We start from the raw sequence: 21,331 nt of genomic DNA on the forward strand, positions 1-21,331 counted from the left end.
AAATGAAAAGGCTAATTAAAAAAAATAATAAGAGGGCGCCTGGGTGGCTCAGTTGGTTAGGCGACTGCCTTCGGCTCAGGTCATGATCCTGGGGTCCCGGGATCGAGTCCCACATCGGGCTCCCTGCTCCGCAGGGGGTCTGCTTCTCCCTCTTCCCTCTCATGCTCTCTGTCTCTCATTCTCTCTCTCTCAAATAAATAAATAAAATCTTAAAAAAATAAAAAAAATAATAAGATAATCTAACCAGTTAACAAGAATAGGATTGTGTTTGTTAAAAGACTTTATCAAATGACTCCAACTTAGCCAATTTCTCTACTAACTATAATTCTGTTTTCAAAAGAAAATCAAAGCATAAACTTCCTTTTCAGTTTCTCAAATAAGTAGGACAATATATGAAAAGGTACACTTGTACCCTGGAAGAATTAATGTACTTCGAAAGCAGCCAACAACCCCATACTAGATAGGAAATGTACTTACATAATATATATAATATATGACAAATCTGGTCTAATTAACTTCTGACCTGCCATTTCACTCAAACTCTCCGTTAATTCACATCTAAAACAGGGAAGAAAGAATGCTTATCTCATAAACATACAAAAAAACATGTGAAACCACTTTGGTAAACTCCTCACTCATTCATTTATTCATCCAACCAACCAAAATGTATTGACCACCTTCTTTTTTCCAGGGTTGCATAAAAAACTAACACACATAAGATACTCTTAACTGTAGAGAACAAACTGGGGTTGTTGGAGGGAGGCAGGCAGGGGGATGGGCTAAATGGATGATGGGTATTAAAGAGGGCACTGTTGTGTTGAGCACTGGGTGTTGTATGTAAGTGATGAATCACTAAGTTCTACTCCTGAAACCAATATTACACTGTATGTTAACTAACTAGAATTTAAATAAAAATTTGAAACAAAAAATAAAATAAAATAAAATAAATTTGTATTAATGAGAACAAAACAAAAAAAAGAAGATAAAACCGGAACACTCACAAAACTCCCAATATAGTTTTATTTCACATTCAAAAGAAAAAAGAAAAAGAACCTAACACACAATCTTTGCCCTGAGGAATTTTTTCTTAAGTTAGAGGCAAAGACATAAACCGTTAATTACCAATTACCAAGCAGTGTATTTACAAATAATGCAACCCTATTTGGAAACCCCATGCACAATTCCTAGTGTTCCTTGTCAAGTACGGGTTTTAAAGCCTTTGATTTTTGTACCTCCTTACTGAGGCACCCCACATCTTTTGGGGAGAATTTGGGATTTACATGCTTGAAAATTGGAAAGGTACAATGCTATTTGATTTTTTTTGAAGTTTTTATTAATTCATTTATTTATTTGAGAGGGAGAGAGAGAGAAAGAAGGAGCAGAAGCATGAGCAGGGGGCGGGAGAGGGACAAGCCTGTCTCGGGGTTCGATCCCATGACCCTGAGACCACGACCTGAGCCAAAATCAAGAGTTGGATGCCCAACTGACTGAGCCACCCACCCCAAGAAATGTACAAAGCTATTTTCGAAGGTGCTGTGAAGAAAAGAGAAATGGCATCTAAATAAAATCAGAGGAACAGGGAAATTTTTACAGAGACAGTGAAACTGAAATTGAATTTTGTTTTTGTTGTTGTTGTTTTTTAAGATTTTATTTATTTATTTGACAGAGACAAAGCGAGACAGGGAACACAAGCAGGGGGAGTGGGAGAGGGAGAAGCAGGCTTCCTGCCGAGCAGGGAGCCACTTGCAAGCTAGTTCTCCAGTCCCCCTTCAATTCTTTGAGTCTCCATATCCTTTCAAAAAAGTCTCCTCTACCTAGGAAAAGCCAGAATCATGTTCTATGTCAGCTGCTTGCCGATAATTTTCATCTCCTTCCTAACTGGAGAATGAGAGAGCTTGCTGGGTGATATTGAGGAGCAAGTGTACATTAGAGATGACTGATTTGTAAAATGATCAATCGTCACTGGTGTTATTTTTCCTAGCAGTACTCAGTGGCCTGTGTGGAAATGTGAAAGTCATAAATGTCATACACTGTGATCCTCAAAGATTTACTGAGACAATGAGGAGATGACATATGGGTCAGTTTCTTATTTTTTAATAAAATTTGCTAAGACATTTTGGATTAATCCATAAAGCAAAGGTTTTAAACACATTACTTCTGGGGGGTGCTTTGGAGACTCAGTTGGTTAAGCATCTGACTCTTGATTTCTCTAAAATAAACAACTAAATCTTTAAAAAAAAAAAATACACATTACTTCTTCCTTAAACTCTGAAGTGTGGTCTTGGAATTATCTATGCCCATTTGAAGTTTATAAAATTTTATTATTAATGTTAATACTTTGCAGCTACCTAGCTCTTTATTTCAAAGAACTATACATATGTTAACAACTTACTATTTCTAAATTCTTACCTGTGCTAGAAAAACTTTCATTCTGTAAATGGGAAATGAGATGAAGAATACATGACTTTTTCAAGGTTTGGCCTGGATAAGTTTCTTGACTTTTTTTTATCATAAGCATCAGCATCATCCTTATTTCCATTTCCTAATTCGGTTTGCAAAGCACGTCTGCTCATATGGCCTTATTGGAGCCTCATTCACTTGTTCATGTATCCCACAGTGTTTTTTAAAATGTGTCTTGGATCTACGCTAGGTGCTGGGGATACAGCAATTAATTACTAAGGTTAACTAACCACTGAGACGACCAAGAGAGTATTCCCTGCTCTCACTCTGATTCCAGACTAATGATGGTGTCAGACGATAAACGGGCGATTCCTGTGTGCTGGGAATAATTCTGTGATGGAATTTGGGGAGCCAAAGTATTGTAGAGGCACACCATGGTGGAGGTGGTCCAAAACCAGAATGGGGTGAGGAGGGCGTCCGGACTTACCATAACTTCATGAAAAGACAGGACAGAAATAACACTCCATTCCATTTCAGAGATGAACAAGCAGCCCAGGGAGGTCAGATGACCCAGAGCCAGTAACAGAGAAGTGATAGAGCCCAAACCACCAACACTTACTCCTTCCCCTCTTCCTGCACAATCATATCGTCACCAAAATCACTGCTGTCACTTCGTCATCGTCTTCATCACTGTCATTATCATCACCATCGTTACAGTAAGGAATTTAACGGGACATGTATATCCCACAACTTCAGTTTATACCCAAAAATAGAGAAAGAGTAAACTAGCACCAAAACACCAGTGAATGAAACAAAGACGTTACCTAGTCATGACCGTAGAGTATCACAGAGGTTTACGGTTGCTGTGGGTTCATCAAGTGACTAGAACCCGGCAAGTCTGTAATGGGCATGTTTCAAGGAGTAGATAAATGTTGAGGAGGGTTTTAAAAAGAATCAGAAGGGGACACCTGAGTGGCTCAATCGGTTAAGCGTCTACCTTCAGCTCAGGTCATGATCTCAGAGTCCTGGGATCAGTCCCCTCGTGGGGCTCCCTGCTCAGCGGGGAGTCTGCCTCTCCCTCTGCCCTTCCCCACCTCTCGTGCTCACACGCTCTGTCTCTCTGTCTCTCAAATAAATAAGTAAAATCTTTTAAATCAATAAATAAGAATCAGAGGATTGTGTGGCAAAGACCGAAAGAAAAGGGATTGGAGATGCAAGGAGCACCTTAGCTGGCTCCTTAGAGATGGCAGCTGGTGAAATGTGGCCACAGTGTGGCCCCTGCAGCAGGCATACAGACTGAGTTGGAGCTAGGGAGAACATTCGGGTCAGGTGAAACCATGATGAGACTTGCCACCTCGAGGAGGCCCTGTGATTTTCTTCAGGTGTACATTTCTTCCGATTGTATGAATGCAAAAAAAGGAATTACAGAGGTCAAAGGGAAGGACCTAAGATGATTTAGGAAAGTAGCAAGAGCAAGTTTTGTCTGAATTATCAAAAATCTCCTCCAAGGGAAGGTCTAAGAGAGTCAGTCACATTTTTTGTGGTCACAAGATTATGACCATTTCTGCTCCTTTCTTAGAAAATGTTCTGTTTCTAGCATTACTCCAAAGTATTTTTTAAGTGCCTAGTGTTTTGGTCTACTCCCCCTGTCACAGCTCCCTGTGACATCTTGCTCTTTCCTTGAAACTGGGAATATCTTAGTTAGTCTTTTAAAAACATGAGGATGCTGAGCCTTCCTGTATGATAACAGGTGGTAATAATTAGTCAAACGTTGGTTTATCTCTTCAGATGTTCAAATTTAATTTAAAAGTTGGAATAATTACTACTACAGACTTCAACGAGTGAACATTTAAAACATTTTGGTGTGGCCCATGAGACCCCAAAGTCCTTTGCTTTCCCAGAGAACTGATTTTCGACTGTGGATGTCTAAGTGGCCTTTAAAATGCCCAACCAAACTCTGAATTGTCATATTAGCTAGGGTAAGAGATAAGGGGTAAGAAAAGTATCCAGTCATCCAACCACATTTCTGCTTTTTTTCTGCAAGCTTCAGATGAAACACAGTCACTCAATAAAGTCCTTCTGTTTCTCTTTCCCTCCCTCCCTCTCTTTCTCCCCATTCGTCCAGAGAGGGGAACCCTAAACCCTTTGGAGCCCCGCCAGCAACACCAAAAGAATCTCTTGATTATTTTCCCAGGGAATTCCTGCCTTAAATGTCAGCAGAGTACAACTCCTCAGCCAAAGCAGAGTCCGCCTGGATCTGAATCAAGGAAAATGTGCCTGCGGTACCAAACAGGAGACCCTGGATCCATGGGGCAAGGGGGCAGGGCCAGAGATTATCTATGGAAGTTTCCACGTCCATTGGAAAGACCCCAGTTCCCTCCGCTTCACCCCAATGAGAGATGCGAGATGAGGCAAGCATTTTGGTTCCTTGCTGTTTTTTTGATTATTTTTATTTCACTCTTTTTTTTTTAATTTTTTATTGTTATGTTAATCACCATACATTACATCATTAGTTTTTTTTTAATTTTTTTTATTCTTATGTTAATCCCCATACATTACATCATTAGTTTTTGAGGTAGTGTTCCATGATTCATTGTTTGTGCATAACACCCAGTGCTCCATGCAGAACGTGCCCTCTTTAATACCCATCACCAGGCTAACCCATCCTCCCACCCCCCTCCCCTCTAGAACCCTCAGTTTGTTTCTCAGAGTCCATCGTCTCTCATGGTTCATCTCCCCCTCTGATGGGTAGTGAACTTTATTTCTGGAAGCCACTCTGCATTGTAACAGGGAGGCAACATCTCTCTGAAAAGGGAACAAAGCTCTATCAAAGCCCTTTGTTGTGGGGGTTGTGGTTGCGGCTGCTGATGTTGTTCTATTTGTTTGTTTGTTTTAAATGAACATACTGATAGAGAAGTGCTCTGGGGGGAATTCACGACGCTGAGATTCATGAAAAGAAAATAAGATTTATGACTTGCGATTGGATCTGCCCCTGCCAGCCTGGAGACACAGCCCGTCTGGGACTGAGGCATGGCAGGCGTTTTTTAGTGCTTTTGTGTTAGTTTTCAATCTCTGAGTACAGGAAGAAATATTAAAAGTTCTGACGGCAAGGGTGGGAGAAGGAGTCCACAAACCCCAAAGACACATATCAGCACCAAAAGAAAACAGTAGGGTGTGCTACATTAAAAATTCGGAAGCAAAGTGTGTCCATCAGCTGGGTTTTGCTGAGTACTCTTGAAATTTTCATTTACTCTTCTCTCATTTTTCTCCTAGAACACTGATCTTAAATTAATGTGCCATATTACTATCCTCCCCCTAAAGATCATAGCACTACACAGTAAGAAGGTCAGGAAGATGTCATCAGTAAGAAAGTCAGGAAGATGTCATCAGTAAATTGTTATTCCGTTTTTAAAGGAATTAAGCCCTTTTCAAGTTACCAATGCGGGGGGGCGGGGAAACATTAGATTCCAGGGCGCCTGGGTGGCTCAGTCAGTTAAGCGTCTGTTTTCAGCTCAGGTCATGATCCCAGGGTCCTGGGATCGAGTCCCACATGGGGCTCCTTGCTCAACAGGGAGTCTGCTTTTCCCTCTCCCTCTGCCATTCCCCCTGCTTGCTCTCTCATGCTCTCTCTCTCTCAAATAAATAAATAAAACCTTTAAAAAAAATTTAGATTCCAAATCTCATTTGGCCCTGGGCCCAGGCCAGTTCAAAACTGACCAACTTAGAAGCTGTTCCTTACATTCACCAAGGCTCCCACCTCATATTGCCCACACCATCCTCACAAGCGCATCAAAGCTACTTTCTTCCATCATTATCCTGCATGCATCGCCCCAGACAATCCTATTGGAAGCTGTGTCCCCAGTCCAAAGAAAAGTCAGGCAAGCAGCTAATTATTGGGCAGGGCTGAAAGGGTTGCAGGAGAACCAATAACACCACCGCAAATATTTAAAAAGACAGTAAGTATCACCTAATAAGAAAAACTACCTCCAGTAGGTGAACGGTTAATCCTGGGTCAATTTTCAGCCACTCTGCTGAGAGTACTAATAAGCGCTCGAGTTGGTGCCAATTAGGGTGCCCTTCCCTTGATGGGAATAGCCATCCCTTAGGAACTGACTGTCAACACACGCTACCAGGGCAGTGATCAGCCAGCCAGAAGAAAGGGAAAGAGTCTGAGAAACCATGGTAACCAAGTTGCGCTGGCACTTTGTAAATTGGTGACGGGAACTTGCCAAGGCCAGGGAGTGAATGTTAATGAGCTTAGGGCAACCTGCAAAGAGTGGACCTGAAAAATGTCCTCTCAATGACCGGTGGCCCCAAGGGAGCACCACTCATGGTGGGTTCCTGTGGAGAAGACCACGGGCTTCATTCACCAGAAAGAACCTAAAAGCTGCAGCGTCTGTCCTTGGGTTCATAGACCTCACAGTCCCTTCTGACTCAATGGTCTTAGGGTCAGAGCGATTAGCACATCTGTCTAGAAAATCGAAGTTTTCAAATTTTTTAAAAACACTTGTGCCCCTTTTTTTGTTGTTTTTTTTTTTAAATCGCAGTCTAGAATCTGAATGATAAATGGCTTTCAGAGTCAACATGAAATGGTTTAAGTGTTGTGTTGTTTGTGGATTCACATCAATGCCCCCTTCCCCCTCTCAACAGAATTTATTCCTACCTTCAGGGAGCACATTTTAAAAAGGCTGACCCCCTAACCACCATGGACAACTATCTGTGTGCAACCACATTCTTAAGGATGTAAATTCAGCCTTTGTTATCTGAGAATGCTTGGGACAACAATAAAATGCCCCTCTGAAATTCACACTCAAAATTTTAATTCCTCTTTCTAATAGCTTTTCACCCATTCCCAAATCTCAAGTCCCCAAAGGAGACAAGAAAACAAAACAAAAAAAAATTGTAATTGTGATGCGTTCATTCCACACAAGGCCGCACAAACGACGTTGTCAATCTTGTCTCTAGGTTTACAGATATTAAATTTACCTACAATTTCCAAAAATTTTGTCCTCACCCAACCTCCATATTTTTAAATTTGCTACTTCTTACCCAACAATTGTTATTAATCTAACAGTCAGTGGAGCACCCTGAAATAGTCTTATTTCCTATTTTTCTTATTTTCCTATTACCCAAATCAGTGTTGCCCAGGCTACAAATGGACTTACCTATTGTGCTTAAAATGCTACTTCTCAGATCAAAAACTTCAAAAGAACCCACTGGATATTTAACCCCTCAAAAGCAAGTGCACTACAGCCCAGATCTCAACCCATCTCAACTGCTGGATAACACAAACCTGTTTTCTCATAGGTGCCCAATTTCAACCACAACACATAACCAAACAAGATAAATTCTCAGCAATTCTTTGTGGTGAGAAGAATCGAAATAAAACTGGGGGAAATCCTCAATTTCAAAGATTCCCAGCTAAAGAAATACAATGTAAGCAAACATTTTGTGTTCCTGAAATGCCCTGTGTCTACAGTGATCAGGTAGAGAAAAGTTATTTCAAGTTCAAATATAACTTGCCGACTGCCACATGGTGCAGAGTCTTTCCACCCCTACACTCCCAAAACCCAATCAGACAAGTGGCCGTAATCTGACTCCCAGTGCACTGGGAGCTGCGGGGCAGGCAATGAGAGCTGCACTCTGGCCAGGGAAGGCATGAGTGGCAGACCCGCAGCAAGGCAGTGGGGGTAAGTCTTTCTTTGCCTTCAGGGAACAAAGCGCGGGCCAAAAGATGAAACTCTGACTCTTTTGTTATAGATATATGTGCCTTCTCAGACAGAATTTAGAAGGAAACTGTAAGGCAGGTAGGTGATTCTTTTCTATCTGGCTACTGGGCATAATCATAAAGAGACATAGGGAAGGGAGAAGAATAAAAGGATGCTTTGTTGCAAAATCCTCCAAATATTCGAGACCTGTGCATGCACAGGGAAATCACCCTATGGAGGTAAATCTATCTGCAGTATTTTTCTTCAGAAAAATTACTCACCGGGAAGCTCAGCTGTCCAGAAGTGGATCAGGCTGTGTGTTCAGCTAGAAAATAATGTGCCCGGTTCAGTACAACCCGAGCACATCAACAAACCCCCTTTGTTCTGGGGCGAGAGAAGCAAAACAGTGTTGATCAATTTTCCGTGAGTGTGAACACATAAGGGAACATTGCTGATAATAACAGGAGCTATGACAGACTCTGCCTGCCGAGGTGAGCACTTGGAAGGTCAGGGCTATGTATGTGCTGCCTGGGAACTTTGGGGTTCACAGCTAACTGAGGCTGTTCGCTCTGCCCTGGAAGGACATCAGATTCTGTGGGTTTTCCAAAAAAGTCAAAGCACTGTTAAGGAGCATATTTATCTATTCGGCGGGGGAGGGGGGTTGGGGGGGTTGATGTTGTTGTTGTTGTTTTAATTCCTCTAGCTGAGGAAAATTTGAAGCTGAAAGAGCAACTGAGTTTCTTAAATTAGGTCTCTGGAGAGGCAGGAGTGAACAGGCAGGGAGATAGAAAGTGAGGGAGCCAAGGTATAGCCGGGAGGTGGCCTTTTGCCAGGGCCCGCCTCTCTTGGTGGTACGTGGTGCTGAAAGGGACCTGGGGTGTCCTGACCCCGCCCCCCCCCAGCCTCCTTGGTTTCCTGCTTTGTCCTCTTCCTATCTCCCTGTTGAGGATATTTTTAATGTCTCTCTCAGGGCATACTCCCTGCCCCATTCCAAGTGCTGTTTTGGCTCTTTATTTTCTCTTCCTCTAGTGAATATGATGCCATGGTCCTCCCAGCTGGGCTTTCTTGTAATTACTTAGAGGAGTTCACGTGCAGGGGACATCAAGGACAGGGCTGGCTGTCCCCCTTCTGGAGCCACCCCGCCTTGGGCCGAAAATGGGTTTCTCCTTCCAGCTCTGAAGCAAAGCCCCGTATCAAAGCAGAGGCTGAGTTGAGATTCTAAAGGTCAAGGGAGAGTTCCCCTAGCCCTTTTTAGTACAGCATTTCCCCACTGCTCATCCAGAACCCAGGCTCCTGGGAAGGGGAGGGGGGCTCCTTCCTTATACATCAAGGGGAAAGCTGTAATAACTCTACCCTGTTCAAATACCTGGCTTTCTCGCCTAACCCTTTTCATAGTCCTCTGGTGATCAGACTCTCCACACTCCTTCGCTCTCGCCACTATCACAGGCAAAGGATAAGGGCAAATGCCTTGAATAATGGGGTAACTAGAGTAATTGCCCCCACATTGGAAATTCTAGCCATTTCTTGCCCAAACCAGCAGTTGGCATTTATATCCTCAAACCCCATCCCTTCTCAGCTCCAAAGATCCTTAGACAATAAGAGGAAACAGACTGGAGGAAGAAAATGCTCCCTCCCAACGGCTGTCTTGCTGCACCCCACCCTCCTCCCAGCTCCCCAGCACACCCACAAGGTCCCCCAGAATTGGCGCCCCCGCCGTCTTTCTGGGCCACTCTGAAGGAGGAGAAGGCCGCCAAGAAGACGCTGAAGAACAGCCACTCTCCGTGGAGCCTTCTGCTCCGAGGGCCACTGCCCCCGGCCCCGCGCCCCCGCCGCCGGTCCCCGCCCTCGGCTGCCCCTCGAGGGCGCAGACCGGGTGCCCGGGGCGCCCACCCCGGCCTCCAGGGTCCCTTTGGGGAGGCGTGTCTGAGGGGTCACGTCGGGGGTCGAGAGAGGGTCAGGCACAAGAAGGGTCTGTCGCCCAGCCCGGCAAAGCACGGCGGAGGCCAGGATGCAGCCTTCCCCCGCGCGGCTGCTGGGACGCCTGGGACAGGGGCGGGGCGGCGGCGGGGCAGGGGCGGGGCAGGGGCGGGGCAGGGGCGGGGCCGGCGCTGGGCGGTGGCTGTTTGTCCACCTGGCACCCGCCCGGGGGTGGCCGTTCCCCTGGGGCCCGAGGTTGACACGGCCCAGCGCCGCGCGCCCAGGTCCGCAGGGGAGACGGAGGGAGTGTCGCTGTCACCGCTCCGGCCCTGCCAGTTCCCACCGCCCCGGCCAGTCACCCTGAGTTCCCCTCCCCCGAACGACTTTACCTTCTCCAAAGACCGGCTTCAGCGTTCCTGGCCTCCTCGCGGGCCTCCTCCCTAATCCGCAGTCTCTGCTGGGGGCGAGGAGCATCACGCTCCACAAATCCATTTTCAGAGGGCCATTTTGAGCAACAAAGTGCAAAACTGCAAAAGAACTCCCTTTTTTTTTTTTTATTGCTTTATGTTCAAAATATAAATGGCATGTTGAAAGTACACTGAAACTTAAAAACTTGCTCTGAGGTAATTAACTCTTGCTCTGAGGTAAATATATTCCCTTCTTAGTTGTTTAAGAAACTCGATTTAGACATTTTCCTTTCTAGGGACACATCGGTGCAACTGGATGAGCTGTGACCGTTAAATAAAAGGAGGCTAGCATCACAATTTGACTGTTAAGGAGACCATTAATTAATTAAGAAGGTTTTCTGGAAGCATTCTTTCTTGATATGCAAATAACCTTTGAGGGGGTCCTTCCCCCAGTCCGGCAAGATTACACGCCTGGAGTCTTCACCCAAATTCAGTTCATGAACCCTGCTCTGGTAAACTGATTAGGATCTGTTTTCTTTTCAGTAAGTGTGGACCATTGTGTAGAAGAGAGAACATCATGGTGGCTTTCAGAGGGGTCTGGACTCAAGCTTTCTGGAAGGCAGTCACAGCAGAATTTCTGGCTATGCTCATCTTTGTGCTCCTCAGCCTGGGATCTACCATCAACTGGGGGGGAACAGAAAAGCCCCTACCTGTCGACATGGTTCTCATCTCCCTCTGCTTTGGACTCAGCATTGCAACTATGGTGCAGTGCTTCGGCCACATCAGCGGCGGCCACATCAACCCTGCTGTGACAGTGGCCATGGTGTGCACCAGGAAGATGAGCATTGCCAAGTCTGTCTTCTACGTCACGGCCCAGTGCCTGGGCGCCATCATCGGAGCCGGGATTCTCTACCTCGTCACACCTCCCAGTGTGGTGGGGGGCTTGGGGGTCACCACGGTAAAGTCTATAGCTCTTATTTTCAAACTAGGACTCTGGGCTTCTTGCAGACCCCTGCCACAGGACACCCCGATGGCCTGAGAGACTTTCCTAAAATTGCTAATTTCTTCCCAGAGAATTTCTGATGGCTCTTGCTACCCGTGAAAACTGATCCCAGCAACACTGATTGTAACCATATATAATCATTGTTTGTCATCGAGTGATGAATATTATTAAGTCTAGGTGGCACAAAAATTGTGTTGGTTTTTTCCCTGGGTCTCACTCCCATCCCAGCGACCATACTAGACTATATATTTAGCTTAAGGCATTTTTATTACAACTATATGTTGGTTCGCTAGCAGAAGAAACAATTTTGTTTCTTGTCACTTTCATGAGATTTAAAATGATCTACATCAAGGGTCACACTTAAAAAAATAAATTGACGTTTGATCCTAGTTTTGTCCTTAACTGGTTAGGAACATTCAGTTGTTAGCTCAGCGCCAGGATTGATTAAAAAAACCACACACAGTTTAAATTTTAATTGAAATATATATTAATTAATTTAAACCTAATTAATGGATTTAATCATTGCCTTATAAAATTACAAGACTCTCAAGAAACTCCTTTATAAGTTACGTTCAGCAGCGGCACATTTTGCTTCCTTTGTAGAAAAGGACATTCAGCACAAATTCCCGCTTGGTCATTGCAGGAGTAATTAATTATCTGTGATGGCCCAAAATGAGTGGAAATTCATTCCTTTTTTGTTTTGTTTTTTTGTGTTTTTTTTTGGATGCAGGGGGAGCGTCTCACTTGGGGGGTGGAACAGAGGGCTCAAATTAACCATTGCTTTTTCCAGTGAGGAAGTATGCCTTTCACAATGATATGTTATCACAGAAAATGTACTCATGCTTCAATTCAGATGGAGCATTTCTCTCTTTTTAGGTTCATGGAAATCTTACCGCTGGTCACGGTCTCCTGGTGGAGTTGATAATCACATTTCAGTTGGTGTTTACTATTTTTGCCAGCTGTGATTCCAAACGGACTGATGTCACTGGTTCAGTAGCTTTAGCAATTGGATTTTCTGTTGCAATTGGACATTTATTTGCAGTAAGTTTCCAAGTCCATTTAAATAATTGATTCATTTCATTTAGCCTCCCCCTAGAGCTGGCTTAAAGATCTTGTGTTTATAGCTGTAGTTCTTTAGTATCCAGCCACGTTTGTCCATTGTAGGTGATTATTTTGCTAACTTTATGATGAGAATGTTGACATGGCTGCTAACATCTTGACAGTTTCTCTAACCGACTTGGCAAATGGTAGCAAATTGCAGTGAATGCTTCCTGCTCCTAGTCCCGTTTCAGCAATGTCTGAAGTGGTTTTCTTTTTCCCTATAGATCAATTACACCGGTGCCAGCATGAATCCCGCCCGATCCTTTGGACCTGCAGTTATCATGGGAAATTGGGAAAACCACTGGGTAACCATCCTGTTGATAATTCCTGTCCTCCTACACTTGAGGACAATTACCCCATGGAGCTCTTTTTTTTTCTTTGCTCGCGAGTTTTCTTACTCCCTCCCAACCTTGACTCCCCACTTTCCTACACCCTTCATAAAGACCAGGGAGAGACCAGCCCAGATCTACTGTAAAACATCTCATCTTATATCTGTTCGGGGCCTTCGGTAATAGTCTTTCTTTTTTAACAAGCGCTGCCCTGGGCACTGTATCTGATAGACTTACCTATGTGGAACAAGTGAAAAATCAGGGTGATCTGGTGAATATGGGGTTTCACTCATTGAAAGTAAAGCCTTCCTGGCGATAGCAAAATATACACTTGCAAAAAAAATAAAAAGAAGAAGAAAGAAACGCTTAAAAGCACTGCCCATAGCAAAAATATTTATCTTTTTTGTTTACAAAAGCATGAACCCAATTAATAGTATGTGAGTCAGAAGCATTTGAACTGCAGATGGAGAGGAATCAATGGTGGGAATGTTTATGCCGTTATCACCATAACCATACTGGAAACATCGATGACTTTCCAAAGAGGCACGCTCTCCAGTCTCATGGCCAACCTACTTACTCATGTGGTGGCGGTGCTTCCAGGGAGTAGCGATGTCCATTTTTAAATATCGTGATCCATTTTATTTCAATCGTTACTTACAACAAAGGAATTTCAATCCCTTAAATGAATAACATGGCAGTGTTAAGGCCACTCCTAGACTAACTTAAAATAACCAATAAAATATGAGACTTATGTAAGCCAGCCTCAAGTAGGGCAAACTTTGATTGTCACTTATGTGCCGTGAATGCTATTTTACAACTTTTATTTTTAATTCATGAATATAACCATATGTCACTTGTGTTTTAATCTCATTCACACAGTGGTTATTGACCCAGTTACATCCATCCAACCGTAGTATACATTACAAATGAGAGGAAATCGCACCACTGCTATGGGCATTCACTGCTAAGAAAACTGTACTGAGTTTTTAAAAGTAATTTCCATCCTTAAAGAATGAGAGTCAGTGTTCAAGAGCAAAATTTTGGACCCAGCCATGCAAAGAATGTCAACATATACCATCCATGAGATCGGTCATTTTGCCACCGATATTTCCATTTATGTCTCAAAAAATTTGCCACATTAATAGGAATGGAAATTTTTAATGGGCAGTATATAGTTACTTATGGTAAAGGTACAACTGTTAAGTTCAACTTTATTAAATTCGAACTATTTTTGTAATTACAATTTAGACAAATAACAATTTTTAACTTTAGTTATGAAGACTTTAAAATGTGGATGAAAATATTTGGCTTTTATTAATCACCTACTGGTTGTGGTAGGCTAGCTAAAATTTGACTAGTAGGAAAATATTTAGCTTGTTGACTGAATTAAAGTTTTCCCCTTCTTCCTATTTTTCTTTTTAAAGATTTTATTTATTTGACAGAGAGAGCACAAGCAGAGGGAGAGAGAGGGAGAAGCAGGCTCCCTGCTGAGCAAGGAGCCCGATGTGGGACTCGATCCCAGGACCCTGGGATCATGACCTGGGCCGAAGGCAGCCGCTTAACCAACTGAGCCACCCAGGCGTCCCAGCCCCTTGTTCCTATTTTATAACAAACTTAATCCCACTGAATACGAATGCTCGTTCTGTAGCAATGGTTGTGTGGATTTTAGAACTAATTTACAGCACATTTGTAGATGGATTGATTGATAGAGTAACATCAAAATATTAATGGTGAGTTTTCTAGGTAGTGCAATGACACTGTTTTAGTTTTCCTCTTCGCACTTTCTATATATCTATAGTTTTAGCAAGAAAAATTATTGACCTTTATAAATTTGGAAAGTCATTTTAAAGTATGTTATGACTTTTGTTTGGGAATAGCAACCTGAAACTGAGATTTGCTCTTTTGGGGGAGCATGTAGCCAGATGTCTTCTTCGTAGGAGTTTTGGGGATGCATCATAATTATTTAGCAGTCCCTTGTCTCCCTTGTGGGAGTCGTAGCATGGAGAATAGAACATATCTAATGAGCTCTTACTAATGGAACAGAGAGTAAAGACATTTAGAGGAGGGCTCTCGTTTCTCCTTTGAACGGGCAGGGAGAAGGTCACCTCTTACATGGTTTCTTTCTGTTCAAGATAAGGAGCTTGGTCCTTGCAGCCACTCTACCAGGAGTTTCCATGTGAAGTGTATTCGCTCAGCTACAGCTCACATTTTGAATTTTCTTTAGATTTTGCAATGAGGATGCCACGTGAAATTAATTTCCAGAGAGTGTCAGGCGAGAAGCATTCCTCTTATTTTTTTCAAATGAGACAAGGGGAGGCTCATGGAAAACGGTGCAGTAGTTCAAAAAAGAGGCTTAAAATCACACAGACCCGAAATCCCAATTCAAGCACTTGCTAAGCATGAAATCCTAAGCAAGCTTCTTGCCCTCTCAGGGTGTCAGCCTTCTTACCCATAAAATCAGGACAATAATCATATCTACCTCAAATGCTGCTGTTGGAATTATGTGAGTTAATACAAGAAAAGTGCTAAGTACAGCTGGCTCAGTAAACAAGGTTTCCATTGCTCCACTGAATCTGTTGAATGAATGTCCACTATTCTGCCGCATATATGTGCTCCAAGCAAACGTTGAGGTTTACCAAAACTCAACATTTAGTTTACTCTAGATGCAATAACGGTAGGATAAAAAGCTTCCATTTGTTGAATGAAAAAATCCTATGGAGTTGCTAATCCTCAACTAACCATCACCCATAAACCCAGTACTGGGTTTTTTTCACCAAGTGACCATGGTAGGAACCGTGAGGATGAAAGAAGAGTAATGAACAAATCATGAGGTTTTCAATGAATTAAATCACCAGATTTTAGGGAAGAAAAGCGTGTAGCATACAGAAAATGACTCACCGCCAGCCTATTCACATACAACGTTAAATTGTCTAGGAAACATGGAATGGAGCCTGTTGCTATGAAATTGGAACTAATAAATACAAGTATTATTTCAATTTAATTTTTACAACCTATGAGGTCTGTATTATCATAATCCCCACTTTGCAGATGAGGAAATGAAGTTTTAAGAAGTTAAGTAAGTGAATCAAGAATTCACCAAATTGCTAAGTGGTGGAGTTGGGATTCCACTGATTCCCTGCTGAGTAACTATAGCTCAAATGATAAAATCTGTATGTTGATTGCGATTAGGTAGGAAACCAAAGTAAAATGGCAATATTAAGAAAATAAGATAAGTACTCTCCAGAAATTCTTTTTTTTCCTGAAGAATTCTTAGTGTACCCTTTGTAGGTAACACCACCAAAGAGGTGTTATCTTGACTTTAAGGATTATCAGAAAAATGGAAAGGAAATATCTAATGAAAGCAAGAAAAGAGAAAACAGCCTTTCCTTATTTTCCGTTCGTATGTTATTTAGCAATTTGTGGATCTCTGATGTGCAGATGATGTATTTTCTTATATTCTTTCCAATCCTGCTTTCTTCTGCACAGCACATTTGCTCTCTTAATGTTAACCAGCTAAGCTCTAGATTCATGAGTTGCTCAAAAGAATAGTTTTCTTCCACTTTCACTCCATAACTCTTCCATCTTTTCCCCTAGATATATTGGGTCGGACCAATAATAGGAGCTGTCCTCGCTGGTGGCCTTTACGAGTATGTCTTCTGTCCAGATGTTGAACTCAAACGTCGTTTGAAAGAAGCCTTCAGCAAAGCTGCCCAGCAAACAAAGGGGAGCTACATGGAAGTGGAGGACAACAGGAGTCAGGTAGAGACTGACGACTTGATCTTAAAACCTGGAGTGGTGCACGTGATTGACATTGACCGGAGCGAGGAGAAGAAGGGGAAAGACCCGTCGGGTGAGGTGTTGTCTTCAGTATGACTAGAAGATGGCACTGAAAGCAGACATGAACCCTCAGAACTGTCCTCAGATTTCCTTCCACCCATTAAGGAAACAGATTTGTTATAAATTAGCCATGCGCAGGGTTGTTTTTTCATGTCCTATTATTTAGGCTAGACAAGAAATATTTCTTTGTTCTACCAAGGAGGAATGGAAGAAACCTATTGTGAATTCCAAATCTAAAAAAGAAGTCTTCTTAAAGTGTCCCCAAAGCAAATATGAATCTAGTTTATCCTGCTGCCATTCATTAATAATCAATTTAAAATGTGGATCAAGATTTGGTTAAGTCTTGCCTGGCAGAACTTAGAGACATACCTATCAGTTTATTCCTCCTCAACCATGACCCTGGGATTGTCGATCTTCGTTTGAGTATTTATTCCATTAAGTCAAATTTTTCAATGGCAAGGGACAGTATGTCACAAAGTCATGCACATTCAAGAGAGGAAATATAACAAGCTCTTTTATGGGTAGTCCCTTATTATAACCAACCTCAGCAAGAGAATATTAACAAGGGTCATTGCTAATGAATTGTTTCCATTTTTTATGTCAAATACCCAACTTTCAACCTGAACTCCAATTCATAATATTCCTTCCTCTTCCTCAGTGTCCAAGGTAATGATGACCTAAAGCCCAGAAATTTGAAGAATGTTCAGAAACCCTGTATATTTATTGGTTCCATCTAATAAAATATCCAAATCATAAGAAACACCTATAAAAACAAATAAGACAAACAGACTCATAAGATCTTACTGGAGTGGAGGAAAAATTACCATTATAAAAAACCATAAGGATAAAAGAACCTATATCCTGGAATCAAATAGTTGATCTGTTTTCAGTGCACATCCTCAAATACACCAGGTGAGGTTAAATATCTAAGCTTTTAACCACTTAACCATGTTGCTTATTTTTTTAATTTATTGGCAAAACTGGGGGTTTTGTTTGTGACTTTGGTTATCTATATGTAAACATTAGCTGAGATTTCTTTTTCATAACAAGAACATAACTAGCTGAATCCTAACTTTTTGTTATTAAGCTCTGCTCACTCTGGAAGGTGTCAAGTGGGGCCCTACCCAGTCCCCATTTCTGCTTCTCTGTCACTTCTCATGAAGTTCGTTGATAATCTTCAGTGTGGCATGTGACGGTATTTTAATGAATGAAAATGCAGGAGAGACAAGGAAGGCCATGGTTGCAGGGTAAAAGGGTGAGGACATCAGAACACTCCGTATTCAGAGCTGATCAGACCACCGATCTTTCACTTGTAGAGATATTGTACCTAGGAACCCAACACCGTTTTTAAGTATTTTCATTATTGACTCATTTATCTGTCGAGACATCTGTTCCTCCTGAACTGCTCTGCCTTGAGTTAATAGAATGGTCTCTGGAAACCCCAGTCTCTATCATCTTAACCACCCAGGCTAGACTTTATCCTAGACAAAGAGCTGCAAACGTCAATTTAATTGAACAAAGAGCTAGTAGGGAAGCAAAAAACCCATCACTGCAAAGAATGGCTTGAAAACAAGCTGATTATCAAGGGCTTTCTTCTCCCACGCACAGTTCCAACTATGTGCCACTTTTTAGTGTTAATAGCAGGTGTGCGTCTGTGGCAAAGAGATAATGGACCACTGTTCAACCTGATTCTCTTCGGTGCTAAGAAAGTGATGCACGAGGTCCGCAGGGAGGCATCACACCAGGGCAGTGCCTGGGTGGTGTTCATGGACGATTCCCAACCCCAGGCCCCTTGCTCAGATGTGTGGCCAACCACACCCTCCACCAGGGAGACCCATCGTCTCCTGTTTGGGGCGGCATCTATAGGAAGTAGGGTGAGATTCTAATGATGGTTTATGCTTGTCTTTTCAAACGTTTGTACGGTATACCACTAAAGGCTTAAAATCGGGGGAGGGGGGGTGTAGGCTCAAAAGATAATGCTATCAACCAGGGCAAACATGTCAGCTCAAAAGTTAACAAGGAAAAGTTAAACAGATTTTTTGAATATGCTTACAATTTGCTGGCTTACAATCGATTTTATTCAGCCATATGGTTTACTTCTTATACACTCACTTTTATACTCACTTCCAATTAAAGTATTTAATAAGTTAGTGCTTAAAAAAAAAAAATAGGCATGAATGATGTTTTTGTAAATTGTTTTCCAGCAACCAGCAGAGTGCCTGGCACTTAGTAGGTATGTGTTAGTTAATAAAAATATATGAATTTCATTTAGGATTTAAGAATGTAAATCATTTTCTTCTAATCTTGCTTTTGCTCAGTATTTAATAAAAGCTTGATTTCAAGGACTACTAAGGGAAGGCAATATAAATGTAAAAACCACAAAATATATTTTTGCATTCTACTATTTCAGAGGCATAGAGCGAATGAAAGCTTTAGCACTTTTTTTTCCCCTGCATATGAGACAACATATTTTGTATTTCACTCAAGGCTCTGCCAGTAAAAAGTAATGAAATTGTACCTTTCTAATGACATCTATGCAGCAGGGGTCTATTGCCTTGTGGATGGCACCAAATTATCCAAGTGTATTAGGACACGAGGGCTTTTCCCTTTAATCCCTTCTTATTAATGAAGTGCATCATGCTGCTCCCAGGAGAGGGCTGCTGACAGATAGACAGAAAAGAGATCAGAGAGAAAAAACTGGAAGGACATAAATGAATTATACCCAGCCAGGAAGCAATGCCAAGCGTCTCTTCCCTATGGAAAAATACAGTAAGCACCCCAAAATTGTGACTTGGTCCCTACAATGAAAATGTATATAGTTTGTCAAAAGAAGTACAAAGGGTAAGAGTCGTTTTTAAGTTTGGGGGGGCTTTCTTAAATATTTGGGGCCCAGCATTTGAATGTATTTTTTCATTGTTGAAGTTGGCTTTTTTTTTTTTTTTTTCCCAAGAGTCCTAAACTTTTACACTGGAAGGAAATACTTTCTGGTACCTAAATTGTTGCCTAGATGTAAGATTCCTACACTTTGTTTCTACCATTTGATGCTTTTCATAAATTCTTCCCCTTTCTGACTCTTCTCCTAACGTAGTTGATAGGTCCTAGCTGTCACTCAGTCTGAAAAAAAAAGGGATTAGAAATATCTGAATAACATAGGGGCGCCTGGGTGGCTCAGTTGGTTAAGCGACTGCCTTCAGCTCAGGTCATGATCCCAGGGTCCTGGGATCGAGCCCCGCATCGGGCTCCCTGCTTGGCGGGAGGCCTGCTTCTCCCTCTCCCACTCCCCCTGCTTGTGTTCCCTCTCATGCTGTCTCTCTCTCTCTCCCTGTCAATTAAATAAATAAATAAAATCTTTAAAAAAATAAAATAAAATAAAATAAATAAATAAATATCTGAATAACATAGATGATGGCATTAAACTATCTGATTAATTGTTAAAGGTCTGATTCCAAATAGGACAGACTATTCTTAGGCCGTTGAAACCCGGCCACTTAACTTACTGGTTTCAATTCAGTAACGAACAGGAAAATTCCAAAATAGAGTAGCAGACTGAAGCACTAAAATTAATCCTGGCGAGGCCCTTTGTTGAATCGTGTTGATACTATCCCTGCATGTTGTGAACATTTGACAGGGCAGTTGCCTTCGTGACAGCTAGATGACAGTAGGAGCTCAAGAGATAGCGTTATCAGATGATACAAGGCCAATATAACTTCTCCTTAGAAGCACTATAGGATGGGCAAACTCAGAATATCTTATGCCTGAAAGTAATTCTGTCTTTATGTTTATGTTCATGGCATCAAAATTTTTAGGAAGACGTGACTACTACCTGGAAAGTGCACTGAACAAAACTCACTTTCTTTACCACAAATTTTGTGTGCTTGCATTGTATTGTAATACTTTATAGGTCACCCCAAAATAGCAGTAACTTTTGAAATTCGTAGTTCTCTGAAGTACATAGAAGACATTTAATTCAGGGCTCAAAACCTGTGGCCACACACTTTTGCAGATGACCATACCCTATGAAAGCAGTTATAGGGTCACCCACATGTGTTAAAATCCCAGAGCTAAAAATTACACCTAATTTATATAACCCGTTGGAATATATTTTTAGATTCTTTTCAGGATTAATTAAATAAACATGCAGTTTATGACAATATAATTGTTTATCACTTTTATGACCCAAATCACTATTGTAATTCTTGATAAACTGGTGAGAATAAACTAAGCATATGGTTATATTCACAACTATTTATTAACTGAAATGTTATCCCAACATCAGAGGTAATGTTGAGATTTAAACTGCAATGTCTAAAATGTCTAATATTTGGAATAATCTATTAAGTATTAGCATTGTGGTTGATTTCCATGAATTGCATTGTATCTCATACTACTAAGTTTGTGCAAATAAACTTTTAATGTTTAAAAAGTAAGCATTGCATCTGGTAATGTTTGAAAATTCACTCATAGTTTTTTCAAGTTAGATCTTGAGAGCATCCTTTAGAATGACCCAAAGGTTTAGATATTTGAGTATGATCAACACCAAATGAAACAGTGGTGGGATCTATATAATGAAATGCATTTTTTGGAAGGCTGCAGAGGATACACTATGGTAGGCCCTGATGGACACAGCGA

General features: G+C 41.8%; 1 protein-coding gene and 1 long non-coding RNA gene across 2 annotated transcripts in view; one reads left to right on the forward strand and one right to left on the reverse strand.

Moving 5' to 3' along the window:
• Nucleotides 1-8,580, reverse strand: part of LOC145716767 (uncharacterized) — a 63,061-nt gene extending 54,481 nt beyond the window's left edge. Inside the window, exon 1 of the long non-coding RNA XR_014139649.1 lies at nt 8,390-8,580. This is a non-coding gene — a long non-coding RNA (uncharacterized LOC145716767). The remainder of the gene's footprint in view (nt 1-8,389) is intronic.
• On the forward strand, nt 7,976-21,129 carry AQP4 (aquaporin 4). The gene is made up of 5 exons (XM_081801462.1): nt 7,976-8,090; nt 10,976-11,390; nt 12,312-12,476; nt 12,761-12,841; nt 16,460-21,129. The coding sequence occupies exons 1-5, from the start codon at nt 8,059-8,061 to the stop codon at nt 16,736-16,738; spliced, it is 972 nt and encodes a 323-aa protein (XP_081657588.1). The 5' UTR covers nt 7,976-8,058; the 3' UTR covers nt 16,739-21,129.
• Nucleotides 21,130-21,331: the final 202 nt, after the last annotated feature.

The sequence above is a fragment of the Leptonychotes weddellii genome, chromosome 13 (assembly GCF_054177405.1).
Source record: "Leptonychotes weddellii isolate Sample4059 chromosome 13, ASM5417740v2, whole genome shotgun sequence".
Classification (NCBI taxonomy): domain Eukaryota; kingdom Metazoa; phylum Chordata; class Mammalia; order Carnivora; family Phocidae; genus Leptonychotes; species Leptonychotes weddellii.